The sequence below is a fragment of the Patiria miniata genome, unplaced genomic scaffold, assembly GCF_015706575.1.
Source record: "Patiria miniata isolate m_02_andy unplaced genomic scaffold, ASM1570657v1 HiC_scaffold_3, whole genome shotgun sequence".
Lineage (NCBI taxonomy): Eukaryota > Metazoa > Echinodermata > Asteroidea > Valvatida > Asterinidae > Patiria > Patiria miniata.
This window is the reverse complement of record NW_024037069.1, coordinates 3,693,296-3,719,779: the sequence shown is the minus strand read 5'-3', so window position 1 is coordinate 3,719,779 and position 26,484 is coordinate 3,693,296. Positions and strand designations below refer to the sequence as shown.

Sequence of the window (26,484 nt, the reverse complement as noted above, 5' to 3'; positions counted from 1 at the left end):
TTGACTGCCCACAGACGACCGGTTTTTTTGGCAGACACCCAAACACTGCTCTTTTATTAATTGTACCCCCTTAAAAAGCGTCTGTAAAGGACACTGCAATCGTATCATAACTCAATAATTGGGCTTTTGTTGACGATACTTACTCGCTCACACACTGCATGGTCTGTCTGGAGTTGGCAGCGAAAACATTCCTCTGGACCCAAAGGCTGTTTGAATACAAGAAAAAAAATCAGGGGGGGGGGAAATGAAGGTTTATTGGGGGTTAAATTTTTTTGGTGAATAAGTTCTGTCTGGCCTTGTTGGCGTAACCCGTCCAAATCCCTATTAAGCGCACGTCGTTAATTTTCAATACGAATTCGTGTATATCGGTGTCGCGGCTTGCAGTTTCGTCCTTGTTGTTATTTAATCGCAGACAAATGGACAGTTGTTCAAGGCGGTCCTTGACAAGTTTGTTGCGTGTTCGGGTTGCTATGGCGGAAATAAATGATGATGACGGCACGCTTGTCCCGAGTAAAAAGATCTTATACATATCGGTTACATGCACAGAAAACCTTTGATGAAACTGTTCCATTTTATAGGAAAATGCCACAACTCTTCAAAAGTGAAGCTACCACAAAATAGCGTTCCTTTTTTTCGTGTTGCCGATTCCATTCAGCTGATGTGCACAAAAGCTTACTAAGCTCAAAAATAAATATTCTTAGCGAAAAAAAAAAAAAAAATTCTGCCAAAATACCCTGTGTATAAGTATTATTATTACCTCCGCCAAGGAGGTTATGTTTTCATCGGATTTTATTGGTTGGTTTTGGTTGGTTGGTTGGTTTGGTTGGTCTGTTAACAAGATAACTCAACAATTTATGGACAGATTTGCATGACATTTTTTAAGGGGTACGTGGTCCTTGGTACAAGTACAAATTGATTCGTTTTTGGAAGTGATCCGGATCTGGGTCTGGATCCAGGATGTTTTTAAGAATTCTTCACCATTTATGAGAGCATTTCTTTTGGGTGTACTGATAATAATGGCGGGGAATTGTTTAGCCTTGGCGGAGGATTTCGCTCTCTGAGCGCTTTCTAGTTGGTACTGATTTAGTCTGCAAAATACATAAAGTTGGTTTGATAAGAGGTTGTAATTGGACCACAGATCAATACATGGTCCTACAATAATGATTATCAGAATTTCAAACTAGAGAGGAAAAATAAAACGCCTGTTTCATGTACGTTTGATGATAACTGAAAGATTTTTTTTTCTGATTAGGCCTAAAGCATATATTTATGAGGAAGAAATTAATGATTTGCTGGTTTCAGTTTTTCTATTCTTGCCATTTTTTTTTATCCTTGCATTTTTTAGCCCTATAAAACAAAATCTCCTCACCCCCCACCCCAAAAAATGTAATCACTCTTGGTCTTCCATAAACTCTTTAACTTGTATAAGACAGGTTATTTTGTTTTCTTTACGTTGATTTGAATGTTGCTCTTCGTAATTTATTGGACTGCCAAAGCCCTGGAGCTGGAGGTTGGATTACAAACATAATTGTCTGAAACAAAAAGTAACAATACGATCTTATAATCAATCAAACCGAACAAAAAGAGGAAATCGAAATGATATCGCATATAAACCAACATTTACCTTGTAGGCTTTTCTGTCCCACGACTTTGGTCGGTCTTTCGGTGCTCGTCTCTCGATCGGTGGAGCTGAGACAAAGGTGATGTACCGAACGATTCTTTCCATCCTGGCACTCTGATAGTGAAAATAAAAACGACATTATATGAACTTTCTTTTACCAAGTCAATGTTTTTTTTTAATTATACGACAACACTCTCCCAAATTTAGTGTAAATAAAAGATAAATAAAAAAGAATGACAAATCGCTCTCTTTTCTCTTTTCTTGGACCCTGTCCGTTCAGCAAGCATTTTCTAATTAATTGACAGTCCAGTGTTACACACTTTAGATATGGGATTTTATTAGGTTTCCTGGGTACTTGGTTGAGAATGATTATGTAAGATACTTTATTTTCAATAATGCATTTCATTTCGTTAGATTTTCAAGACAGACGCTATCCTGTTTCTCGTCTGTTTCTCATGTGCTACAGTTAAGGACGGTATACGCATGCACGAATATTCTATATAAGGTTGCGTCCGAAGTACAGGGTGAGTCCCAAAAAAATTGAACCCAAACCCCCAAAAATATATTTCATATTTAAAAAATATGTAGCACCAAATATAATAATGACTGGAAAGCCAATTTCATAAACTACTTTTAGATGAAAAATATTGCTGAAATTGCTCAATCTGTTTAAAAAATATCACCATTTAAACACAATGGCCCTAAAACCGCTTTCGTCCAATAATGCGATTTCAAGAATCGTCGTCACAATTGTCTTCAAATATCACCAGCGATAAAACCTCAGTTTAAAAGTTAAATATATTCAACAAAGTGCTTCTGAATGCCCGTCTTTTTAAAAAAGGGATGCTATAAATCATATTGTTTGCCTAACCGGGGTTGTTAATAAAGATATTGTGTACTACAGTTATTGTCAGTTGGTGAAACAAGTATTCTGTGTCATTTTCTTTGTTGTTTCAAACAGTCAGAAAACACATTCAACTGCCTTTTCTGCAAAAACTACCACTGCAACGTGTCTTGTTCAATGTCTTTCAATGAACGCTCAACGTTTTCGCTGGGTTGCTTTTTCTAGAGCGCATGGTTATTGCAAGGCATAATGTAACTTATTTTAGAGTTATTGAGAGTAATATAAAAGTAACAACCCAAAATATACATAACGTATGACAGGAAAAAACAATAATATTAATCTAAAAATGAATGTAGCATGCATACAATTTTCGAAATGATTGCAGTGGGAAAATGCTTAGTTAGTTATTTTCGACTGACTGTCTTACATCATGCAGGGTTTGCTTAAATAAGTTATTGGTTGTAAACAACGTCTGAAAAGAAGATCAAATCAAACGCCTCTGTTCGTTTGTTTAATGTGTGTACTACTGGGTCCAAGCTAAACGACTTGGAGTTCTGTTTCTCGGTCATGCTGCACAATTCCCTCCTTTGTTTACAGTTACCTCGGATATTTTACCAGACTCATCGAAATCGAATCAAAAGAATCCCATCAACCGATTCGGTATCACAACAGACACTTGCCCGGTTTGAATGAAACTGGAACCCACAACAATACCCAAAGCGATAACGCCATCGGTGGGCAAACAAACGAAGATAAAAACCTGCTTTGTGCTAGTCAAACAGACAAACTTCACAATTTGAAAGTTAACGAAGTTAATGTTCGCCAGCGTATCAAGTTCAAGTGTTATGGGCCGGCCTCCCGCGTTCTTTGACGGCCGAGGCAGGTAGGCCCGGTAACGCCGAACAGCCAAATTCGGCTCGGTAAACATCCCAGGCTGGAACTTGTCATTGCTTACTGACGTATTTTTTGGCTGAAATTGGGGGAACTTAACAACGATCTTTTGTTTGTTTATCGGGCAGGCAATTAAATGTCAAGATCGAATCTCAGCGAAAGAACTACATGTGATTAATTGCAAACTGGGATAAAAACGCAACAAAGAAGCTGACCATCAAAGCTACGCAGAAGAACACAAGGAACTGCCACAAAATTATAGTTTCGTTCAAAATTAATTGCAAAGTCAACAGCAAAATTATACTAGAAGAAATTTTGTGGAGTGTGGATATTTGCCCTGTATGCTTCGAGTAAAATATAGCCGGTATGAAACAACAAGTTTTACCCACACTCGCCGTAGTCATGGACACACTGAAAGCTCTTCTTTCATATTTTTTTCGCGTTGTATTGGCTCAAGACAGTGACCCGACTCGACTGGCCTCCGACTCGATTCGCAGTTTTCGGTGACTGGCAACGCAACTGATAACTGGATGCGAGTTACTGCGAGCAAATGAATTTGCTTGACTTGAGATTATTGCATCCGACTCGAGTCAAAAGCTAAAACATCCGATTCCGTTCAAACGCGTGAAACATCAGAAGTGGATACTCAAAAGTTAGACAATTTTACGGACTAGGCCGTAGACTTTCATATAGGCTACTTTAAAAGTTTGATCTCATCGTGATTTTCGTTGTGATTAACAGATGTCAAAGACTCAAATGAATCGAGAAAGAGTGTGACTCGACTAGACTATAAACTCCTCAAAAACCTCACGACCGTTTCAAAACCTGCTTAGGCCCTTGGTATTTATGGAAATAAAAGCAATGTTATTCTTGGGAAGGCTGTTTACTACAGAAATTTGCTAAAGCAAAGAAAATATAATGTCATGCATGCAATGTTTCTTGAGTGTGTCTATAGTTCTCGGCAGATTTTCTTAAGCACAAAAATTACGATAATGATAATGAAGATTTAAAGCGTCGGAATCCGCCACAGACAACGCTCTTGTCATTAATGTCCAACCTTAACCAATATACATGCATATTATTATGCAGTGCATTATTAACATTATACAATATTATTTATATACAGTGTATACATTTGCTAGCAACAATTTATTTCCTGTGTCTAATTCTCGGCAGATTTTCTAGTTAAGCACAGAAGAAATAATTCTTTGCTGTACATGGTCTTACCATGATGGACGGGTGGATAGCGGGAAACCTCTGAACATCGTTGAAGGAGGTGCGGCATATTCCTTGCTCGATCATCTGTACGATGGTCGCTCGACTCACCGCACCCTGCCTCAACAGCTCTGTGAACAAATGTTTGTTAAAAAAAATACTGAAGTTACTTTCAAAGCATCGCGCTTTCAACGGAAACCTTGAGTTGAGAAAAATTAAGATACATTTTCACATTTCTCAAAAAGTATATCTACTGATTGAAATTTCGACAGATTTGAGTTTGTTTTTACAACCTGAATCAGATTTATTGTTTGTGTTCCTTGAATAGGAACGAACACATATTTTTTTAAATGGTGTCCCCGTACGTGCCTTAAATCAGGGTCTACTTATTGAATATTGAACAAAGATGACTTTGATGTGCTAATAGACTTTTATGTGCTTGCTATATTTATTCAATGTTGCCATAGAGTGTTAGAATCTCATATAAACAAACATAATAGACAGATATGTAATTAGAAATGTATAATATGCATAGATCTTAAATACCGGATAAGCAAATTTGCGATAACATTTAGGTATGTGAAGTGAGTTGCTTTTGTACCCTAACCTATTGACAGACACACGTACATGACCGCAAAACAGTGACACTACATGACATATGACAATCGGACACACAATACACAACCTAAAAAAAACACAAGCTGGTGTGAGACGAGAGCATAAAACTGAGTTCGTAAATTATAACTCATTATGTGAATATGAATCGAGAAGATGTGCTTATAAGTTTTTAACAAATATCGAGAAGGAGGGTGGTGATTTTAAGGAGTTATCCATGCTGTTCTAGTATAAATTAAAGTGCTATGTTGTATGATGCTATTTTTTGGACAGATTTTAGGCAATGGTGCCGTGCCTACCAAGAAATACTGAAAACTATTTTGGGCCAAAAAGCATAAGTCGGATTTGACAAGAAACCAGTTAAATTTGACTAGCCATTCAGGGTCAGATGGGTGTAAATGAAAATCAGTAAATCTGACTAGAATTTTCCAGTCAGTATTATAAACTATGGAAAAATAGTTATGCAAATAAATAACTGAAATCGGAGTCCCACCCAACTACTTTTTTATAGTCATAGTATGAAACTTTGTATGTTTAACTAAATTCCTAGTCAATTTTCATTAACTAGGAAAACCAGTCAATATTTTGACCAAGTTGTTTTTAGAGTAACTGCTTGAATTTACAGGCGTTGGTTTTCATTACTAAATGGAGTTGGACAAGCTAAAGATGCCGAGCCTCTTTTGTTTGCGTAAAGACAAACATTTTAGATAATTATAAAAAGTGCGCGATAAAAACCAAAAATGGACAGAAGTCTTGAAAGTAAATTCAGTAATGACCTAGTCCAACATAATCCCCTACCTGAAATTTCGGGGAGTTCCGGGGCATCACAGAGCTCAACGAGGTGATCCGTGACGGAACAGCCTACCCTACCCGGCGTATCCGAGACGTGACGGCGGTGGGTCTGGGGAGAGTAGTGTCCGTGAAGAGGAGGATGGTGTTGTCTGTGGTGATGATGAGGTTGCCGCCTCATCATGTGGTGAGGGGGAAGTAGGGGATGGGTTGAGACGCGGGCATTCCCGGCCAGTGGCAAGGAGGACGCGGTGTGGGCCGTGCGAGCGCGCTGCGGTGCAGAGGGCCTCCCGGTCCCCAACGGGGGGAAGGTGGTTGAGTTGCTCGGCATGATTTCTCCGGTCTTTTCTCTCTCCTAGGCCTTACTAATGTTTTGATCGAGTCTCATTCAAATTCCTAACTGGGTCCTGATTACCCATCGGCTTCAGAGATGAATTCGAACCCATGTTAGTTATCCATTGGTTTGAATATCAAAGGCACAAGTCTTGCCACTCTTATGAGATTCCACTGTGAAGGCCTACATCGGTCCAGACGTACTGCAGATTATATGCAAACAAGTTAGATGTTTTAAAATCTTTACCCTTACATGATTATTTCTCTCAGCTCGTGCTCTCGAACGTTTGACAACTTCTCTTATCAAAGGGACACTTGCCACTTGCCAGGGCCACTTTCCAATGTGTAAAAGCCTACATCGGTCCAAAGTTGCTGTTGACTCGCAGTTAAACACCTTCGAAGCTTCACTTATAAACTGTCGTCCATTGCATGATTATTTCTCACATCTCGAGATCTCGAACTTTCAGCAACTGTATCCTTCTAACTCACCAGGATTTGTAGGCCGGTTGTGACTCTGTGTTTCACCAGAGAGACATAAAGCACTGTCTTCTACATGTAACTGTGCATTATTTCAGATAATACTGCAGTCACGTTAACAACACAGTTTATCATCCTCGACTGCACACGAAGTTCATCTTACCAAAGACAAAAAGGAAGAGCTCACTTTTCGTCCGGTAGGGTTTCCAGTTTCCACAACTCGGTGTCTCTGTATTCCATCAGCGATCATAAAAAAAAGTTCTGCCGCTACTCGGATTCATTAATCCGTTTGTTTACCAAATAACCAGTTGACTTCTATAATCTACCCGCGCGGTGCAGAGACTGGGTCATTATGAATTCGATCGGTGAGCGTTGTGTGCGACTCGCAGGGTTTTGTTGATCCGTCGCATGTGTATCGAATGAAACCTCTTGCCCCGTATTATGTCAACGTTCGATCTGTAGTGTGTTGTTGTCTGGCCACGTGACCTCGTTGCACAGAAGCCGAGAGCGAGTCATAATTTTCGAAACCGGCCGGGTTGTGACTGTGAAAGGCCGGGGGGGGGGGGGGTAGTGTTTGGTCCAAAGTGGGGACAGTATTTGGCCTGACACTTGCCTCTCGGAGAACAAAATCTGGAGATCTGTACCTCTACCCCCTTGCAAATTAATATCTAGTGAGAAAAATGCTAACAGTTTCTGGGAAATAATGCCTCATTATATTTGACTAGATGTGATTGAGAGAATGTGAATAATTTATATGTAAATTGAAACCTCTCAACCACTTGAATGCTGGCGTCTTTAAACTTTCATGGAATTGATTTTTGTTTTCGAGAAGAGAAACGTGTCAAGATTTTTTTCTTTAGGAAAAAGTTGACGAAATGAGTCGGAGATTTGTGAATGGCGAAAAGGACCTATAGACTAAAGAAGTTGACAAGATTTACTTTTGATTTTTTTTTCTATAAAAAAATAGCATTGAAGTAACTTCCTTTCATATCATTTTGTTTATGGACTAGTAAATCAATTTGTTATTTTTGATTAAAACAAAAGTATTTTTGTATACTATAGGAAAGTAGTAAAAGTATTGAATACCAAAACAAGTTATTTTGACACCACGTCGATGGGAAAAGTAAATACGAGGTAGAAATAGCATTGTTTTTACTTGCAGCTTAGAATTAAACCAAACATTGACAAAATAATCACATAAAAACGAATATAACGACACATGCAGGAGCACTGCCGCAAGAAGGTAACCACAGCAAAATGAAAGGAGAAGAACGATTAATATGCAACCCCAGCTTTTCTAGGTTTATTTCGTGTACACCTTTGTAAAAACTCTTTTGTCACAAAAAGTATAAGGGACCGTGTTAGGGTCATGCCACTCATGCGAACAGAAACATTATTAATCATTAATTTCCCTTCAAGTGGCCACGTGGGGCCTTACGGCGAGAAGATATGAAATCACTCAATGTTTTGATTGGCACCGGGATTCCTGTAGAAGCGGCTGGTCTTTTGGGACACCGTTATACGGTCACAGTAATATCAATATCCCCATTGAAGGAGCGAACAATGCCGGTATAAATCGAAGTCCGACGGAGAGAACTTTAAAGGTGTTCTTTCGTCCGGCAATCGCCGGAATTGTTTTAGAATGTTTACTTGACACAATTCAAATGTCTGGGTCAAAGGGAAACCAAATAACGGTTTACATTTTTCCATCAAAATGTTGAAAATCCCTGGTCTGTGTATTTAGCTGCCATCGTTTGATAATGAGGATGAATTTTGAATATAAAGATCTCGCACTATTCAATATAGAGACCTCAGCAAAATGACAGCACAGGTTCTTCGAACGAAGTTTGGGGGGGGGGATTTGTTTCATGTTGTGGGTTCGTAGATGCTGGAAAAACCAAGAAAACCAATCATATTCTTGTAGTCTGGTTCCCTTACCCCACTTAAAATGAAACGGACTGTGTGGAATTGTAAGATCAGAGAATCAGTCTAGCAGGCTCGTAGTCTTCACATGTGTGTAATTAATTGCAAAGAAAATGCAGACAAACTAAATATATGAGAAATTAGGAGCACTTTTTGAAGGAAAAAAAAAGTTTTCCCCAACGCTGATCGGCCGACCAGCGTTTTTAATTGGAAAAATACAGTTTTTCTTGAAAATGTCAGCACACCAGGAGCCACAACTTTACAAGATGCTTTAGACTATCATTCCCTGACAATCAAGTAAGACATTTTGTGATAATTTGAACATTTCGTTTTTTCATGTTTGCAAATGTTGTATCTCCCCTTTAACTGCTGCAGGGGGTAGCCTGGTAGGCATATGAGCGTCTAGCTTATGATAGTCGCACTCGCCGCGCGTCTTGTAACCAAGGGGTTGTCAGGGGCAAAACGTGCCGGTTCAAGTTAGCTTGGAAAGGTCTCCCTGTCCGTGAAAGCCCGCATACATGCACATGGGGCTCGGTGCACCAAAGGCTGCATAGGTGAACGGATAACCTCTATGAACCCCTAAAGGAAGAAAAAAAAATCGGATATACAAAGTACAAAAGGTACAGACGCAACCTCGTCCCCAGTGCTTACTTTATTTCCAACCTAGTTTCCAATAGTAAACCCTGGATAGGGAACTTTCTTCCTGCATCCTGATTCGATACGGCAATTGGCTAGTAATGGATTTTTGTCGTGTACTTGGTGTTGTTATTCACAACGTGCAGTACGTGTTTTCGCGATTATTCGTCCACGCCTTCTCGAAAATACTCATTTCCTTCCCAATTTGTTCATATTAATGTTAAAAGTGATACTACATGTTGTCTCGGTAAGATCGTAACAATTTAATCAAATAAATCGTGTTTTTCGTAACTCACGCCATGCTCGCGCTGCGACGAATTGACTCTGCTTTTACCCCAGACACCGCATACAAAAATAAACGCAAATGTAACGCACAAGCAGGCGCCAGAGTATTCCTCATTTGCATACGTGTTCAAAAATCTTGCACATGCAAATGATCCAATACCAGGGTGAGAGAGCAGGTAGTGATGGGCGCGTACTGCTCGACACCCTGGGGTCGAGGTTGGTACAGACGGGGTTGTTTATGCTTCAGGTTGCTTTGATAGTCCATTATCCATGAATGAAATTCGAAAATCGAAACCGGGTTATCGACCGTAATCGGTCGGTGAAATAGTGTATCCTCTTAGGAATTTCATTCGTTGGGTATGAAGAATTGGGATAAAGAAAAGGATTATGCCTGATCGTGTGAATGTTGTCGCACGCGAAAAAAAGTTTTTCGAACTTGTGATTGTGTGAGGCGCCCATTATGACTTCATTGCAAAACAAATATGACGAAGAGTTGCAATGTTAAGCGAAGTTAGTTTCGTCTTATTTGTTTGTCCTAAACTTATTTTTTTCGTTCAATATTTATTTGTTTGTCCTGTACTTATTTTGTTTCGTCCTATATTTATTTGTTAAATTGTGTTCTATATTAATTTTTTCGTCCTATATTAATTTATTTCGTCCTTTACTTATTTGTTTCGTCCAATACGTAATTTGTTTCGACCTATTTGTTTCGTTCTACAGGGTGAGTCAAAAAAAACCAACGAAACCCAAAGTCGGGACCATTGTTTTCGGTGAAGTTCTGTATGTAGCACTTTCAAAATCTAGGATATGAAAGCCTAATTCATAAGCTTTCCTTTAGTACAAGAATCATTCAAATCAAGTCCTTTTTAAGTTACGGAGTTTTAAACACAACCGCCGTTAAGGATGTGTGTGAATTGTTTTCGTTTTGCTGAAAGAACGCACACTTTTTTGTGATCCGTTGACAGAACTTTAAAACGGTGGTTGTGTTTAAAACTCCGTAACTTAAAAAATCCATAAGTGATTTGAATGATTCTTGTACTAAAAGAAAGCTTATAAATTGGGCTTTCATATCCTAGATTTTCAAAGTGCTACATGCAGAACTTCACCAAAACAATGGTCCCGACATTTGGGGTTCGTTTTTTTTTACTCACCCTGTATATTTAATTGTTTCGTCCTATTTGTTTCGTCCTATATTTATTTCGTTCTATATTTATTAGTTTCGTCCTTTTCGTTTCGTCCTATATTTATTTGTTTCGTCCTATTTTTCCGTCCTATGTTTGCGTTATTTGTTTCTTTTTGTTCATTTGTTTCGTTCTATATTTATTTGTTTCGTCCTATATTTATTTGTTTCTTGCTAGGCTATCGCGAAAAAAGTTGGGGAGGGGGATTCCGCCTCCGGCCCTTTTAGGGTTAATTTGAAGCCACATTTCTTGTCGTGATGCTTGTATAGTTCTGAAGATATGATAATTTTCCATTTTCAGCCATGTCCGCTTTTCCGTGGGCCATTATGGAAATGACAATCGTTTTACAAAAATTGAAGTCCCGAAGAATTTTATTCCAGCGCCACCACCAGCACTGAATGCAAAAAAAAGTTGCAGTTAACATATTTACTGCCTTTTGTGTTTGACATTTTAAAGACGAAGACGGTAAAAAGCACCGGTGCATAGACGTCACCGTCGCCGGTCGTACAGCGGGAGTGACTCGGGTACCGGGCCGGACAGCGGCGACAGCCGGCACGGAAGGCGGCGTAGTAGCAGGCGGCACGGACGTCACCGCAGGCACAATGGGCGTGGCCAGGATTTTTTCTAGAGGGGGGCAAAACATATTTTTCCCAAAAATTCCTGTTTTTCTCAATGATTTTCTCGATTTCTTAGTTTTAGAGGGGGGCAAGGACATTTTGGCCCCCCCCCCCAACTCATTAAATTTACACCACTATGACTTCGCGCCTCTTTTTTTTTTTTTTTTTTTTGCTTTTCCGGGGGGGGGGGGCAAGCGCCCCCCCCCCCCCTTGCCCCCCCCCCCCCCCGACGCCCATGGCAGGCGCCGCGGACGCGACTACAGCGATGACGAGTACAGCAGCGGGAGCCGCCATTGCCTTCGTCTCCTAGCGTGCTGGGTAAAAAACTAAAAGCTGAAAAGGGAGCACTTTTTAATAACATTTACCAACAAAAGTGGAAAATAGTTTTCATATATATTTAAGAGGAATTGAATGTTGCACAAAATAATGTTCCCAAGTACTAAGATTCATGTCATGAGCCCTTTAATGGAACGTTTAATGCTGTTACAAAACTGCATTACAATGGAATCATTTTTTTTAAACATCTTCGGCCTGCCATTTGTTTTTACCATCATTCTTTCCAATTCTAGCGAGCTAGCAATTTTCGTGTTGGTCTATCGAATTAATTCCAAATCAAGATATGTGATTTTCGGGGAAGACAACCTTAGTCCTTAGGTGGAATTAAAGTGTGTCCGAGATGATTGTCATGCACAGCACATTGAAGTTGCTACATCTGCAGAGATCGAGTTGTCTGATTAGATCCAGCTAAATCATACACCGAAATGTCGGTATTGCAAGGCTGTGGATGATGGAAGCGGAAAAATCGATGACCATTACATTTTCACTACTTAGTTCTCTCGCCTCATACATATTCATTTCGCGTCAGATTTCGCGTCAGATTTCGCGGACGCCAAGGATTTATAACATTAACTGTATTTATACTGGAACATGAGGGCGCTGTAATCAGTGACGTATGCAGAGGGGGAGGGGGCCAGAGGGGGAACCCTGCCCCCCCCCCCCCCCCCCGCGGAAAATGTGCACAATTTTTGTTGCTCAGCATTTGTTTTTAAATAAATGGTCAAAGAGTTCTGACATTAATCCCCCCCAAAAGAAAACCCTGTAAAATACCATTGAATACAATGCGCTGTGAAAATGGGTATATAAGGCCAAAACAAATAAGTCTCCGGTTTCTGGTATGCGCGCGCGTCGCCGTAGCCATGCGCGTTGGCAAAATGAAAAAGTTTTTTTTTTCAATGAAAGATGATGTCTCAAAACCACCAAACTCACTGGTTTGACTGGAATCCTGCTGCTGCACAATTTGAACGTGTTTTTAGATGGGGTTATGATCGAGAATAAGCTTTATGTGGCCTCTCTGGACTCCCATATATTTGCACTAAGTTTAGTCGGGCACCATTTTGCAGTCATCCGCCGACATTTGAAGCAAAACAAAACAGGTAATTAAAAAAAAATCAGTCTAGAAATCAGTTAAATTTGACTAGCCATTCAGGGTCAGCTGGGTGCAACTGAAACTCAGTCAATCTGACTAGATTTTTTTCAGTCAGTATGTTTGACTTTGGGAAAAATAGTTATGCAAATAACTGAAATTGGAGTCGAACCCAACTTCTTTTCTAGTCATAGTGTGAAACTTTTCACGTATAACTAAATTCTAGTCAATTTGCAATAACTATGAAGACCAGTCAATATTTTGACCAAGTTGTTTTTAGAGTGAAGGCAATCAATTTTTATTGCGCCACGAATAGGCCCTAATGGTAGTCATTCTGAACGTCAATTGATAGGTGGAACTAAAAAGTGTTTTGATTTTGTCACATTTTAAGCCATTATAAATTTTGTATTTAAATATAATTCATGATGTAAACTTTCGTTTTAGTACGAAAGCCCGTTAGTGCCAAAACAATTTTTTTTTTGAGGGGAGGGATTTTTTTTGGGGGGGGGGGAATTTTTTGTTTTTGTTTTTTGTTTGTTGAAATTGTTTCTGTTTTGTTTTTTTGGATTTTTTTGGGAAACTTTACGAAACGAAGGTTTGGTACGCGGGCATTGCCGTACTTCATGTCCATAATGTACAAGAACGATTTCAGGCCACAGCGGAAGTGCCGTTTCTTGGTCCATGGTTTCATAAAGGTCGCGCAGTCTATTTTTAGTAACTTCTTGAATTTTTTTTTTTTTGGAAAGTTTTTTTTGTTGGTTTTTTTTGTTTGTTTTAATTTCTTTTTTCTTTTTTTTAAAGGAATTTTGTTTGGGGGGAATTTTTTTTTTTTAAGGAATTTTTTTTATCTTTTGTTTTTTTATTCATTTTTTTTTTCAATTTCTTTTTTTTTATCTATTGATTTTTTTGTCATTCCCCCCCCCCCCCCAAATTTCCGGCAAACATCATGGCTGCCGCGGCTCCGGACACACGGAGTCTCCATTTGATTAGGCATTACTTCAGCAAGCGTAACCTACACCGTAGATTGCGAGAACTTATCGCCGAAAACACCACACAGACATTGTTGATGTTGCATGTTTTATAGGGCGCCGCTGACAGCAGGTAGGTTAAAAAAAAAATTTAAAAGACATTTAAAAAAAACAAAAAGAAAAAAAAACCAAAAAAACCTTTCAACAAAAAAAAATTCAAAAAAAAAATTTAAAAAAAAAATGTTGGCACTAACGGGCTTTCGTATTTTAGTATAGCTTTATTGCATAGCCTTACCGAGCAGATGTAAATTTCAAACTAGACCATGGTCTAAAAATGAGGATTTATAAAAAAAAAAAAATCAAAAAGTTATGTGCTAGCCAAGCATTCAGGGATCGGTCTGAGCCATAACAATGCCCCAGCCAACCCCTTAGGACTCTTCTGGGCTCTCGGGTGTCCCGGCCAATACACACTTCCTTCCCTGTCCATCCATGTAACCCCGGAGGGCCAGTCACCATGTAAAAGCAAAGAGCTAAGGGAGGAACAGGGCGGCCCCTAAGCCCTGATCCTCCGAGTGGACCACATGCCCTGAACCTATACGAAGGCGCCAACCTGGAACTCGCGGACAGTACCAGCAGCAGTGCTTACCGATTAAGCTAAGGTACTGTTGGTATTTCAGGACGGAAAATTGAATCCTTTATAGAAAGTGTTGGAGAGCGCCTGTTGAAAACTAAAACGACTAGCGCGGGATTCGAACCCGCGTCACTCGACTCGCCGATTGATAATTTAACCACTGGACTATTTCACTAGTCACATTTCGATCTCGTTTAAAACCCATAAGTACCATGAACTGTATTCTTAAGCGTCACTGAACGGATTTTTGAATTGGTTTCAATTGTCTATAACGAGGACTGAAAAATGCGCCTGGATGTAGGTTTAAAGGCTTCCAAAAATAATTCAACGTATGCGTGACGACTCTTCGCCAAATGAGGGCGCTATTATACGCTGACTATGATCGAAAGGTATCCTATCGTCTTAGTGTGTAAACTTACGTGATTGATTAGAGAGTACCCGACTAGTCTCAAAAATGGCAACAACATTTCATTTTGTGGCGGAAACGCCTCCCGATTCAATGTTTTCCGAGATCCAGACGTTGAATAAATTCAATAATGAGGTAGGAAAGAAACGGTGATATTATATATAGGGCCTAAAGCTCGATTTCTTTTTGAGTTAGACGGATATTTTCCTGGGGAAAGAATGTTGCAACCTGACGCCACTTCAGAGAGCAGCGGTTGTGTACAAAGTCAATGGAGAGTCCAGAAAATTTCCAAGTGAAGTATTTCCTATTAAACAAAACTGGAAGTGTTTCTCAGTCCCAGATTCATGTCTTATCATCATTTTCGCAATGACTGACCTTCATCGAGATGATATTTGAAGAAAAAAGAAGCGTCAGATTGCAACATTCTTTCTTATGTATGATGTAAAGTCTTTTGACTTTAGTTTACAAATACAAGTAGGCCCTAGGCTCTTGGCCTTCTTAAGACGTTATTCGTTAAGTTCTTTATCCTGTCTGAAAATTAACCCTGCACCATGCCCATGAGGCACGGATACACTTAGCCCCACTAGTGTGGCCGTCGGTATGCTGCGCTGAACCTCTGGCCACACACCGTGGTACCGCGCGCTACTGAGGACGAAGTTTTTCATAAAATTCAGGGCAGTTTCTTACATTTTCAGTTTCTTACTTTCTTATGGTTGTATTCTATGATGTCTCCTATCACTTCTGGGATGCTTAGCATGTGCTTAGGTCTAATAATGTTCCATTTTCCGAGATATTCTTCAATCTTTCTGGAGCCCATATGCACTCGTGAAACGTCTGGTGGTGGCAGCCATTTTGAATGTGACAAGAGATGACCTCAAGCTGTGACGTCGCGTTTATGCAAATTGCTTGTCGAGCGCGCGAGGGCGCGAGTTGCAAATGCGACGGCTGTTTCCTGTGCCGTAGATCCTGAATAGAGATCGGTGCACGTGGCCCCCTGACGATAAATGCATGGTACAGGAAACAGCCGTCGCATTTGCAACTCGCGCCCTCGCGCGCTCGACAAGCAATTTGCATACACGCGACGTCACAGCTTGAGGTCATCTCTTGTCCCATTCAAAATGGCTGCCATCACCAGACGTTTCACGAGTGCATATGGACTCCAGAAAGATTGAAGAATATCTCGGAAAATGGAACATCATTAGACCTAAGCACATGCTAAGCATCCCAGAAGTGATAGGAGACATCATAGAATACAACCATAAGAAAGTAAGAAAATGAAAATGTAAGAAACTGCCCTGAATTTTATGAAAAACTTCGTCCTCAGTAGCGCGCGATACCACGGTGTGTGGCCAGAGGTTCAGCGCAGCATACCGACGGCCACACTAGTGGGGCTAGGATACACTTTGATGAAGTGACCTAGCCCCATAAATGTGGCCTATTTACTGGACTGCTTCCGTAAACATAGGCCACACATCCACATGTACAAAAACGTGTCGCACTTTGCCAAATTTTGATTTTCACATTTAGGCTTAGTTTGTAGGATTTTTTGCTTTAGAAGCATACTCACCCTCTTTATAGGCTAGTCAGAAAGTGCTGCCTTTTTCAGATGTCTAATTTTTGTGAAATTTCATGTTTAAATTTTGATACGCAAACGTGTAAAAATGAATCTGGAAATTTCACGAAAAATATACATCTAAAAAAGGCAGCACTTTCTGATTAGCCTATAAAGAGGGTGAGTTTGCTTCTAAAGCAAAAAAAAACCCTACAAACTAAGCCTAAATGCGAAAATCTAAATTTGGCAAAGTGCGACACGTTTTTTGTACATGTGGATGTGTGGCCTATGTTTACGGAGGCAGTCCAGTAACGGAACATTTTGGAACTGTGTGAGTAGCCTGTCAAACTCAAAGTGATTTGCATTTAGCATTTATTGAACATGTTGAAGAATAGCCGTTTTGTGCCACAGCTGTTTTGTGCCATTATAGCTTCAGCCTTCAGAGTGTATTACTAACCTGACTAACTTTGGCTTTATTTCTTCTTCCATTGCCTTACAGCAATTCAATGAGGTTGTGTCGATTGTCTTGACTTTTCTCTTGGAACCAGATAAGGTAAGACTTAGACCTAATTGATAGTTGTGAGACATTCTTGCATAATCATAATAATGAGACAGAAATGGGTACAGGCCATAGTGGGGAAAATGCAAACAATATCACCCCCACTGACTACACATGTTTTAAAGATATAGTAAAAAAAAAGTTGTGGGGAAAAGTTCTTTTTGTTGGGAAAAACAATTGGCATCTTTCAGTTTCACGACTACAAAGCAGGCGAAACTTTTAAGACCTTTTCTCAATATGTCGATAACTGCAAACTTTAAACAGCCATAACTTCTAAACAGAATGTGCCAATTGATGTGCCAAAAAAAAGCCTTGCAACAAGAATTTTATTCCTTTTCCCGATATTTGCAAACCCTCACTTCTACCTTAGCCAAGTTCTGTCTCATTTTGGCCGAATCAGGTCTCCGTTTGTTTAAATGCCAATCTGTTGGGACTTTTCAGGTTATAGGTTTAAGGTCATAGGACCTGAAACTGCAATTGTGACCGGCTCTACAAAAAAGGGTATTAAGTCGCGCTGAGCATTATTGTGTAATGGCCCACTCATCATTTTTTTGTCATGAATGACATCTTTAATACCTACAGTTTCAGGTTTCATTCACAGAAATGTTGATTTTGATGAACAACGTGGTAAAAACAACCATTTTGTGTGCATTGTTCTATTGTTCTACAACAAAGTCAGCTATTTCAAAGCCTGAACATTTTCTCAGTTGTGTAATTTTAACTCCAAGGTAGTAATTAATATGCAAATACGTCATATCTCCAGAACGGGAGGGGCAATGGAGTTCAATTATATCAAATGAAAGCTAACATTGGGGGCTTTCCAACCATGTATATAACTCAATTTCACTTTTTTGCGACATAGCCTAATACACTTTTTTGTGGAGCCAGTCACAATTTATGTTTTCAGTCAGTTTGGGTTTTTCTGTCGGATGTATCCTGATTGATCCTTCATTGTTTGTGAATTCTAGTCCAACCAGTTGATAGGCCAGCTGGATGATTTTGCCAGGGAGGAGGGGGTCAGTGTGGCCCCACTGAGGAACATCGTGCGTAGCCTCATCACGATCCTCAACAGTGAGTATACAAACTGAACATCAAAGGTTCATTGAACTGGGAAAACTGACTGACGTTAGATTGGAACCTGCGACATCTGGCTCACCGCACCGGTACTCTACTTACTGTCAAAGCTCTCGAAAAGAAGAATTCCATACACAGACAGCACTAATTTTTCCCTGTAGTGACTTATCAGCCGTCGGGAAGCGATAACATATCCTAAAAACTCAAATAAAGTGGGGCAAATATTGAAACATTTACTGAGTAAACACTTTTTTTCAGACCAGTCTCTCAGGGTTTGTGCACAGGGTGTCAAGTGATGTCCAGGTACGGTGCATATATATGGAACTCTTTCCCTATAGAGCATTACATGTATCTGTTGAAAATTTCTCAACTTGTTGATGAGTGTGATCAAAGATTAAGTGATTTGTGATAAGAGATCATGTTATCTTGTGATTTGTGATCAGAGATCATGCACAAAGTTATGAAGCTAGAAGAATTAAAGTTTACAGGTCAAATGTTCACGACGATTTTAATAAATGCTTCGTTGTATGTGTTTATTCCGTTCAGATGCAGTGAAGAGAAATATGACCCCAGCCCAGCTGAAAGAAGATATGGTTAATCTTGGTATGTGATTTTGTGTTACAATTAGCCTTAAAAATAATAGCCGGATGGTAATCTTTCATTAAATTGGTTTAAAACCCCCTTTGTATTAAGAAATGGGTCTTAATTTGGTACTATGAATAATACAGGGCGAGTCAAAAAAAGCGAAACCCAAATGTCGGGACTATTGTAGTGAAGTTCTGCATGTAGTACTTTGGAAATCTAGGATATGAAATCCCAATTCATAAGCTTTCTTTTACTACAAGAATCACTCAAATCACTCATGTACTTTTCAAGTTACAGAATTTTAAACACAACCACCATTTTGAAGTTCTGTCCACGGATCACAAAAAAGATGTGCGTTCTTTCAGCAAAACGAAAACAATTCACACGCATCCCTGTGTGATTTGTTTTCGTTTTGCTGAAAGAACACTTCCCTTCTTGTGATCCATGGACAGAACTTTAAAACGGTGGTTGTGTTTAAAATTCCGTATTTTGAAAATACACGAGTGATTTGAATGATTCTTTACAAAAGAAAGCCTATGAATTAGGCTTTCATATCCTATTTTGAAAGGGCTACATGCAGAACTTCACTAAGACAATGGTCCCGACATTTGGGTTTCGCTGTTTTTGACTCACCCTGTATATACCCCTCAATTAAAAGGACAATGCTGTTTTAATGTCACAATTTTTTTTGGAGGTGAAATTTGTATATATGTGTATACATACTCATATTTACTCGCGAGTATTGCTCAAGTAAGGGTGAAATTTGAATGATGACAGCTGCAAGTTTGTTCATGTTGCATTCTGTTTGATCCCATGTGTAGGATTATCTGAGGAGAGAGCAACTCATCTTTCTAATCAGGTACATCATTCAAAATGTGTTCTTTAAATTTCCTTCAAACCTTAACTCTCTAGAAGTTCCCCAGGACTACCCTGCTAAATCCAGCAGACTCCGACGTTCCCAAGTATGAGTGTCCTGCTCAATTCAGAACAGCCCACACAACCCAACTTGCCAAGTTGTTGGGTGCCTGAACATATAAAATGACTGGCCTGCTCAATCCAACAGAATCCCACTGTGCCTTATTTCGTCGCTGACACCACGAAGTGACCTTAACCCCCGCGAAGTGGAACATGTGTGTTTTGAGATACAAGCGATTTAAGTTGGCGATGTTTTGAAACGGTGATCTGGACATCGTTTTAGCCTCAAAATTCATCTTTTTTTACATTGTCTGAAAGCAGGGATCCTGAATGTCACGTTAATGTATGATTTTCATTGAAATAAATTGCTATTAATGAGTTATCAAAACTAATTAACCATAACGTCACTTCGTGAAAACTCAAAATTCAGATTACGCTGTGTTCGAGTTTTCACGAAGTGACGCTAACCACGTGTATTAGCTAATGGGCTAGCGCTACTTCGTGAAAACGCCAGAAGTGAGTCGCGCATATCACGTGACATTTGTGTCACTTCGTGAAAACGCAAAACCCGTTTTTGACGCGTAGTGTGCAGGCGCTTTACACGCGAAAGAATGGTACAGTACACTTCGTGAAATCGCATTTTCCGGTTTTGACCCATTAAGTTGCAAATGTTAATTAATGTTTATTAATGTTCTGACAAAACTAATTAACTATGTGCTTAGTAACTTCTTTAGGTGATAGATTATGTGTAATTAATCACAAATCAGGACAAAGATCGAAATCGCAAAATATCGATTTTTCGAGGTTAGTGTCACTTCGTGGTGACGGTGACGATTTGTCTGTTTGCTGCTGGATCCAACAGAGTCCAACTTGGTGTCATGTACCAGTACCCAACAGAACCTGAATCTGAATGATTTCAGTTGCCTGCTGAATCCAACAGGACCCAACGGAAATGTAAAATAGTCAGATAATGTTGGATTGAGCAGGGTGACGGTAGAACTGACAATATCCCTTTCATACAAGATACATTTAGGGGGAGTGTGTGGCCTAGTGGTTAGGGTTCGTGACTCTTGATCAGAGGGTCCGGGGTTCGAATCCAGCCGCTGGCCATATATTGTGTCCTTGGGCAAGCCACTTCACCCCCACTTGCCTCTCTCCACCCAGGAGTATAAATGGGTACCAGCATTACCTGGGGAGTAACCTGCGATGGACTAGCATCCCATCCAGGGGGAGTAGAAATATTCTCAGTCGTTTCATGCTACGGAAACCGGAGATAAACGTCGGCCTGATGAGCCACATTGGCTCGGGACAGACTTTACTTACTTTACAAGATACATTTATAGACGTCAATTTATAGACGTTGGGAATTGTCAATGTCAGGTCACAGAACCAGACTTAGCCGAATATGTAATCAATTGCAAACAAAATGTGCACTGACCTAATTTGGTAAATTGGATGCCAGTATTTAGAAACAGTCAAGTTTTCCTCTAACGATGGTCGGCCGACCATAGTTGGAAGTTGATACAAAAATTCCACTCTTCTTGAAAATGACAGCACACCAGGTGCCATGATTTCACAGGATGTTGAGACTATTATTCACTTACAGTCAAGTCAGGTCTTTCATGATCATTTGATAGTTTTGTTTTTTTAATGTTTGCCAGTGTCGTATACTACCTTTAAGTCCAAGCACATCATATAGATTTTGTGTTTTTTGGTGTCCGATTCAGTGGAAGTCCAATCTGATAGGCTTGTCAAGGACAGCCGTGGGTCAGACACTGATGATCAACCAGCTGGTGGACATGGAGTGGAAATTTGGAGGTGAAATGTTTTCATTCACATTATTCATGTCACAAGTTGTGCAGTGGTCTTATGGGACCAAAATGTTCTGAAAGTCCCTATCAATGAGTCTGAATTTTCTAAACACAGACGATGTGGTCCCTGCCAGGGCAAGTACATATGTACAGTCGAGTTTCGTTAAGGCCACAAAAAAAAAGTCTCTGGTTTCTGGTATGCGCGCGCGTCGCCGTAGCCATGCGCGTCGGCAAAATGAAAAAGTTTTTTTTTTCAATGAAAGATGGTGTCTCAAATCCGCCAAACTCACTGGTTTGACTGGAATCCTGCTGCTGTGCAATTTCAATGTGTTTTTAGATGGGGTTATGATCGAGAATAAGCTTTATGTGGCCTCTCTGGACTCCCATATATTTGCACTAAGTTTAGTCGGGCACCATTTGCAGTCATCAGCCGACATTTGAAGCAAAAAAGTCGGGTAAAAAAAAAAAAAAAGGCGCGTCGCCGCACCACTTTTTGGACAAGTTCCATACCAGAAACCGGAGACTTTTTTTTTTTGGCCTAATACAAACTCGTTCGGACCTAGCCAAATTGTTTGTTATATCAGAATTTTGTATTAAGAGGAACATCAGTCCCATTCATTGTGCACATAATGCACGGTCGGGACTAAGTCTTTATGTTTGTTATAACCAGAATTTTGTATTAACAGAGTTTGTACTAACGAGATTCGACAGTATACTGAAAGATAAATATCAGCACTCAAGTCTCAAAAGGAAATCTCTGCGCTGGGTAATAATTATAATAATGAACATTTATAAGGCGCTGGTATACGCCAAGCAAGACGCTCATCGGGCACAATACACAACATATAAAACTATTAAATCATGAATAATTTAAATTTGATAACAGAAAGTAGTGACAAAAGTAATGAGCACCAATTAATTAAACACAAAAACGTGAGGTAAACATATGGGTTTTCACTGAAGATTTCAATACAGACAATGATGATGACTGGCGAATTTCGGCCAGGGGAAGATTGTTCCAGAATTCGGGAGCGGCGCGTGTGAAAGACCTGCCTCCCCAAGAGTGATTGGTGCAGGGATTAGTAAGCTGTAGCGCTCCAGCCGAATGAAGACTACGTGACGGTTGATATTTCGTGATAATAAAAGTTTAAGACAACTTCAGAGCTCTCAACACTTTCAGTCTATCAAAAATCTCTCTGTTTGTTATTCTCAAATTCAGAATGAATACATTTCTATTAAATTTTGTTTATTTATTTTCATTCCTAACAGTGACCGCAGCTAGCAGTGAGCTCCAACAAGTTGGTAGTACTTTTCTCCAGGTGAGAAAAATATCCACTTGGTTTTATTCCTTTTTTGGGAGGGGGGGGGGTGTCATTTTCACTAACACAATTCATAATCTAATGTGAACGTACATGCACAAATAGACGTAACAAAAAAAAACCGGTAACAATTCTAGATGTAACTTCTTTGTCAGCATTGAATGCAACTGTGTTAACATCACAGTTTGAAATATTCCACCTAGAAAAGTATATTGTCATTTTGTATACAAGAATAGCTATGTGTTGTATGTGACGTGGTGACTTTTCTGCTGATTATATTGGGACTTTTTATTGACAATATGTTTGTATTTTTTATGTATAAGAAAATATAAGATCTAACATTATAAGATATATCATTTCAGAAGATATATAAGATATATCATTTCAGATACGGTATGTGATGCGATCAAGCTAAATGAGTTGTTTGTCAGGAATTTTCATCTGGAGATTCATGCCAAAATAGGGCCACTCCATCGCATCACTTCATCACATCTCTTTGTGTTCTGACAATTCTGAAATTGAGCTCTTTTCAAATCTGATAAAAAAAATTGACCAGGGTCGACAAACAACTCATTTACCTTGATTGCATCACATATAACATTTCCACATTCCACATAAATTCTGGTCCTTTCTTTCCATTCAATCAAGTATTTTCTCAACATCGCGGTAGTTTCATATCGGGCATTAACCCTCACTCCCTACTGTAAGTACTGGACCAAGTCCGCCAAAATCCATCAATCACACTGCTTCCAATGCATGCTTTGCTTGAGGCCTACAGGCCCAAGTCCATCATACTCCATCAATATTTAATCAAACCAGGCCTGCAGGACCAAGTCCCCAAAAATGGGGGGGGGGGGGGGTGAATTTTGATGGAGTTGGGGAGGTTAGGGTTAAGCATGGTGTTGTGACTTATTTCCAAGTTAAGTTTTACATAGCTCTTGAGAAAATTCATTTTCAAACAAGTTGTGTAATTTCTTCTTTGTTTTTTGTTGCTCCTTTAGATGAAACTGGTAGTCAACAAAGGAAACAAGACAGAAAATGTATATATGGGTAAGTTTAAAAAAGTCTGAATAAGCCGGTTTGGTATTCCAAAATAGTCTGATGCACAACAATATTCGACAATTTTTTTGGAATAAACGCGGCAGATAAATGCACACAAGGCTATGGGGGACAGGGTAACCAAATCTACATGTACACTCTGTGTTATTGTTTGGGCAATCGATAAGAGATGGAAACTTTCATTCGCACACAAGTTTGGACACACAAGATACCCCAAAACACTTAGCTGTCCAAACGTTTTTTTGCGAAACAATCCTTCAGAACAATTTTGCTGGTACCCCACTATGCTTTTACACGCGTACGATGAAATGTTCATCCCTAAAGAAATATCGTCAAATCTTGATGTGCACATGCCCAATTGGAATACCGAACTGGCTTATAAGCAGCAAAAAACATCTCAGACAGGTTACTCAGTGCAAAGTGAACTTCGAAAATTAATAGTTTTCCTGTTTTCTCAGTGATTCACAATTCACACTGAAGATGATACACATAACTTTTTGTGAATTGTGTGTTGCGCAAACATTTAAAATTTGATAAGTTGAGCAACTCACAATGTGTATGATACACATCTTTTATGTTTTCGTGGAAAATGAAGCTTAATCAAATGCTTAATATTCATTTGTTTACTCTTTTTCAGAGCTTTCCTTGCCGCAGTTTTACTCATTCCTGCACGAGATGGAAAAGGCAAAACTTAGCCTAGAGTACTTCAGCTAGTATCTGAAGCTGCTGGGTATTGTATGTAATCATCCTAGTCCAAACCATCGCATGCCGTCAGATCCCTAATTATTTTCATACATTTGAACTTAACTTTCAGTGCAAGTCAGTTCTGGTGACTTGTTCATCAAGAAAGTAGTCTAGAGGCTAGACGTTGTTAACCGGCCACTGCTCGAGGGTGCTTTCACGACCAACCAATATCGCCCACGAACCCGTCAGAACAACGTCTAGATCACTTGCTATTTGTTGTGTTATTCGCGCACACCGGTTTGGCCTAATGTATGCAATTCATAGTAGTTCCGAAGCAAATTTCTTCCAGTAGGTTTAGAGCTGCAGCAAGACTTTTGTGCAATTTCACTGGTCAACTCTTTTGTTGTGTGTAGTATGTGTGGGACTGAAAATGGACCGTAATTGCCTGCAGAAGTCGCGCATGCGCACTAGTTTCCCCCATTTTTCAGGGGGAGATTTTTAGCAAGTGATCTAGACGTTGTTCTGACGGGTTCGCGAGCGATATTGGTTGGTCGTGACAGCGCCCTCGCGCGGCGGCCGATTATCACGGCGGCGCGGCGGGCTATCACGTACAAACAATAAAAACGTCTAGCCTCTTAGACTACAAGAAAGTTGAAATTGTGTTGTGGACAACACCTTATACTGAGAGTATTTCTAATTTAATGGAATGTCTTGTTTGTGATCTGATTTGAATCATTTTGCATCGCATACAGTTATAAAAGATTCCTGCAACAGCTCTGTGTATCGTGCTATGGTTGTTGTAAGATCAGTTTTAGTCAGTTTACTCTCAGAAAAGGTTGCAGTGCAGGTGGTACGTTTTTGCAAAAGTGAGAAATGACTCTTGGGTGGATGACGAAGGGATTCAGTTACTAAATAGATATATTCAAACTATGTTAGCGAAAGAATTGTGTGTTTTTTTGGCAAATGGTATTTGACCTTTTGGGCTGGTTAGTCATGATTGTCACAGAGTGACGTGAATTTGCTATTGTGAAGTCAGATTATGCCAAAATGTTCTATGAGCATTTGCTATGAGAGGATAGAATTTACATGACTATTCTTGTCACATTTTCAGAAATTCAAATGATAATTCAGCCCACCCGTTTCTTTCAATATACTGAAAGAACTAAGTTTAATACACAACTTGGAGAATTACTACGTCACATTTTTTTTCCCATAGTTGAGTTTTATATTAAAATTATTTTTTTTCTATAAATACTAAAAATATAAAGCATGTAATAAATACATGTACACGATCAGTCTAGTGGATTTTTGTGGGTTTTTTTTTGCGTTTTATTTGTCTGATTCTGATATTAACGAATGACAATACTGGTCTTTTTTTTAAGAATAATTGAGATAAAGAGAGTACAATATTCACTTAAAAAACAAGCCGCACACTCTGATAATGATAATACTTGTTTACAATCAGTATTTAAATGTAAAAACGTAAACCCTGTATTTTCATGATTGCTTCAGAGGTCATTCATTTTCATACAAAAAGTAAGAATTGCAATATTACAGAAAGTTTACGGTATTGATACAAAAATATATAAATATGCACATTTACATGAATGTACTGTCGTAAACACATAGGTTGTTCCCTTAACCCAAAGAGTACTGTCCAAATAAAGCAATACGCACACTACTACCCAAATGTTGCAGTAAAATATTTTACAACCAAAGTATTTGTACATTAGATATTAAAAATTACTTCTTCAATTAATAATTGAATTTGGTAAAACACTATGGTGGGAATGTATACAGCACCATGATAGTTAAAAGACAAAAAAAAAGCTTCAAATGCTACAATCTAAATGGTACAAACTACAATGGGTTGTTAACTTAATGCAACGGCGTCAATCGCTTCTCAAAAGTGGGGGGGGGACACACCTAGATAAAAAATCATGCGAGCGCCAAGTACCGCACATAATCACACAACTGATTTATTTTCACACGATGTAATCACTAACTTTCGGTTATTGCTGATTATACAATGCCTGAATAAATCCCCGTCATCTGATTGGTTGGTCGTTGA

At 39.3% G+C, this 26,484-nt stretch overlaps 2 protein-coding genes across 2 annotated transcripts in view; one reads left to right on the top strand and one right to left on the bottom strand.

Annotated features, from left to right (window-relative positions):
- The window catches only part of LOC119738207 (trichohyalin-like), a 33,757-nt gene extending 26,436 nt beyond the window's left edge, over window positions 1–7,321 (bottom strand). Inside the window, exons 1-4 of the mRNA XM_038212973.1 lie at window positions 5,985–7,321; window positions 4,584–4,702; window positions 1,625–1,735; window positions 144–206 (exon numbers count right to left, since the gene is read on the bottom strand). Coding sequence (XP_038068901.1) covers window positions 144–206; window positions 1,625–1,735; window positions 4,584–4,702; window positions 5,985–6,306 — 615 coding nt within the window. The 5' untranslated portion in view covers window positions 6,307–7,321. The remainder of the gene's footprint in view (window positions 1–143; window positions 207–1,624; window positions 1,736–4,583; window positions 4,703–5,984) is intronic.
- Window positions 7,322–14,857: 7,536 nt separating this feature from the next.
- Window positions 14,858–25,542, top strand: LOC119738563 (COMM domain-containing protein 7-like). Its single transcript, XM_038213470.1, has 9 exons — window positions 14,858–14,990; window positions 16,907–16,960; window positions 17,935–18,037; window positions 18,587–18,643; window positions 19,447–19,484; window positions 21,268–21,358; window positions 22,621–22,670; window positions 23,672–23,720; window positions 24,367–25,542. Exons 1-9 carry the CDS (start codon window positions 14,904–14,906, stop codon window positions 24,441–24,443), a joined length of 606 nt encoding a protein of 201 aa, XP_038069398.1. The 5' UTR covers window positions 14,858–14,903; the 3' UTR covers window positions 24,444–25,542.
- Window positions 25,543–26,484: the final 942 nt, after the last annotated feature.

Bases quoted from the DNA above. Each gene is read 5' to 3' on its own strand.
- LOC119738563 (XM_038213470.1), top strand. From the start codon at position 14,904: ATGGCAACAACATTTCATTTTGTGGCGGAAACGCCTCCCGATTCAATG. The intron at 19,485-21,267 runs GTACATCATTCA...TGTCCGATTCAG, and splicing joins CAACTCATCTTTCTAATCAG to TGGAAGTCCAATCTGATAGG. The intron at 22,671-23,671 runs GTGAGAAAAATA...TTGCTCCTTTAG, and splicing joins TTGGTAGTACTTTTCTCCAG to ATGAAACTGGTAGTCAACAA.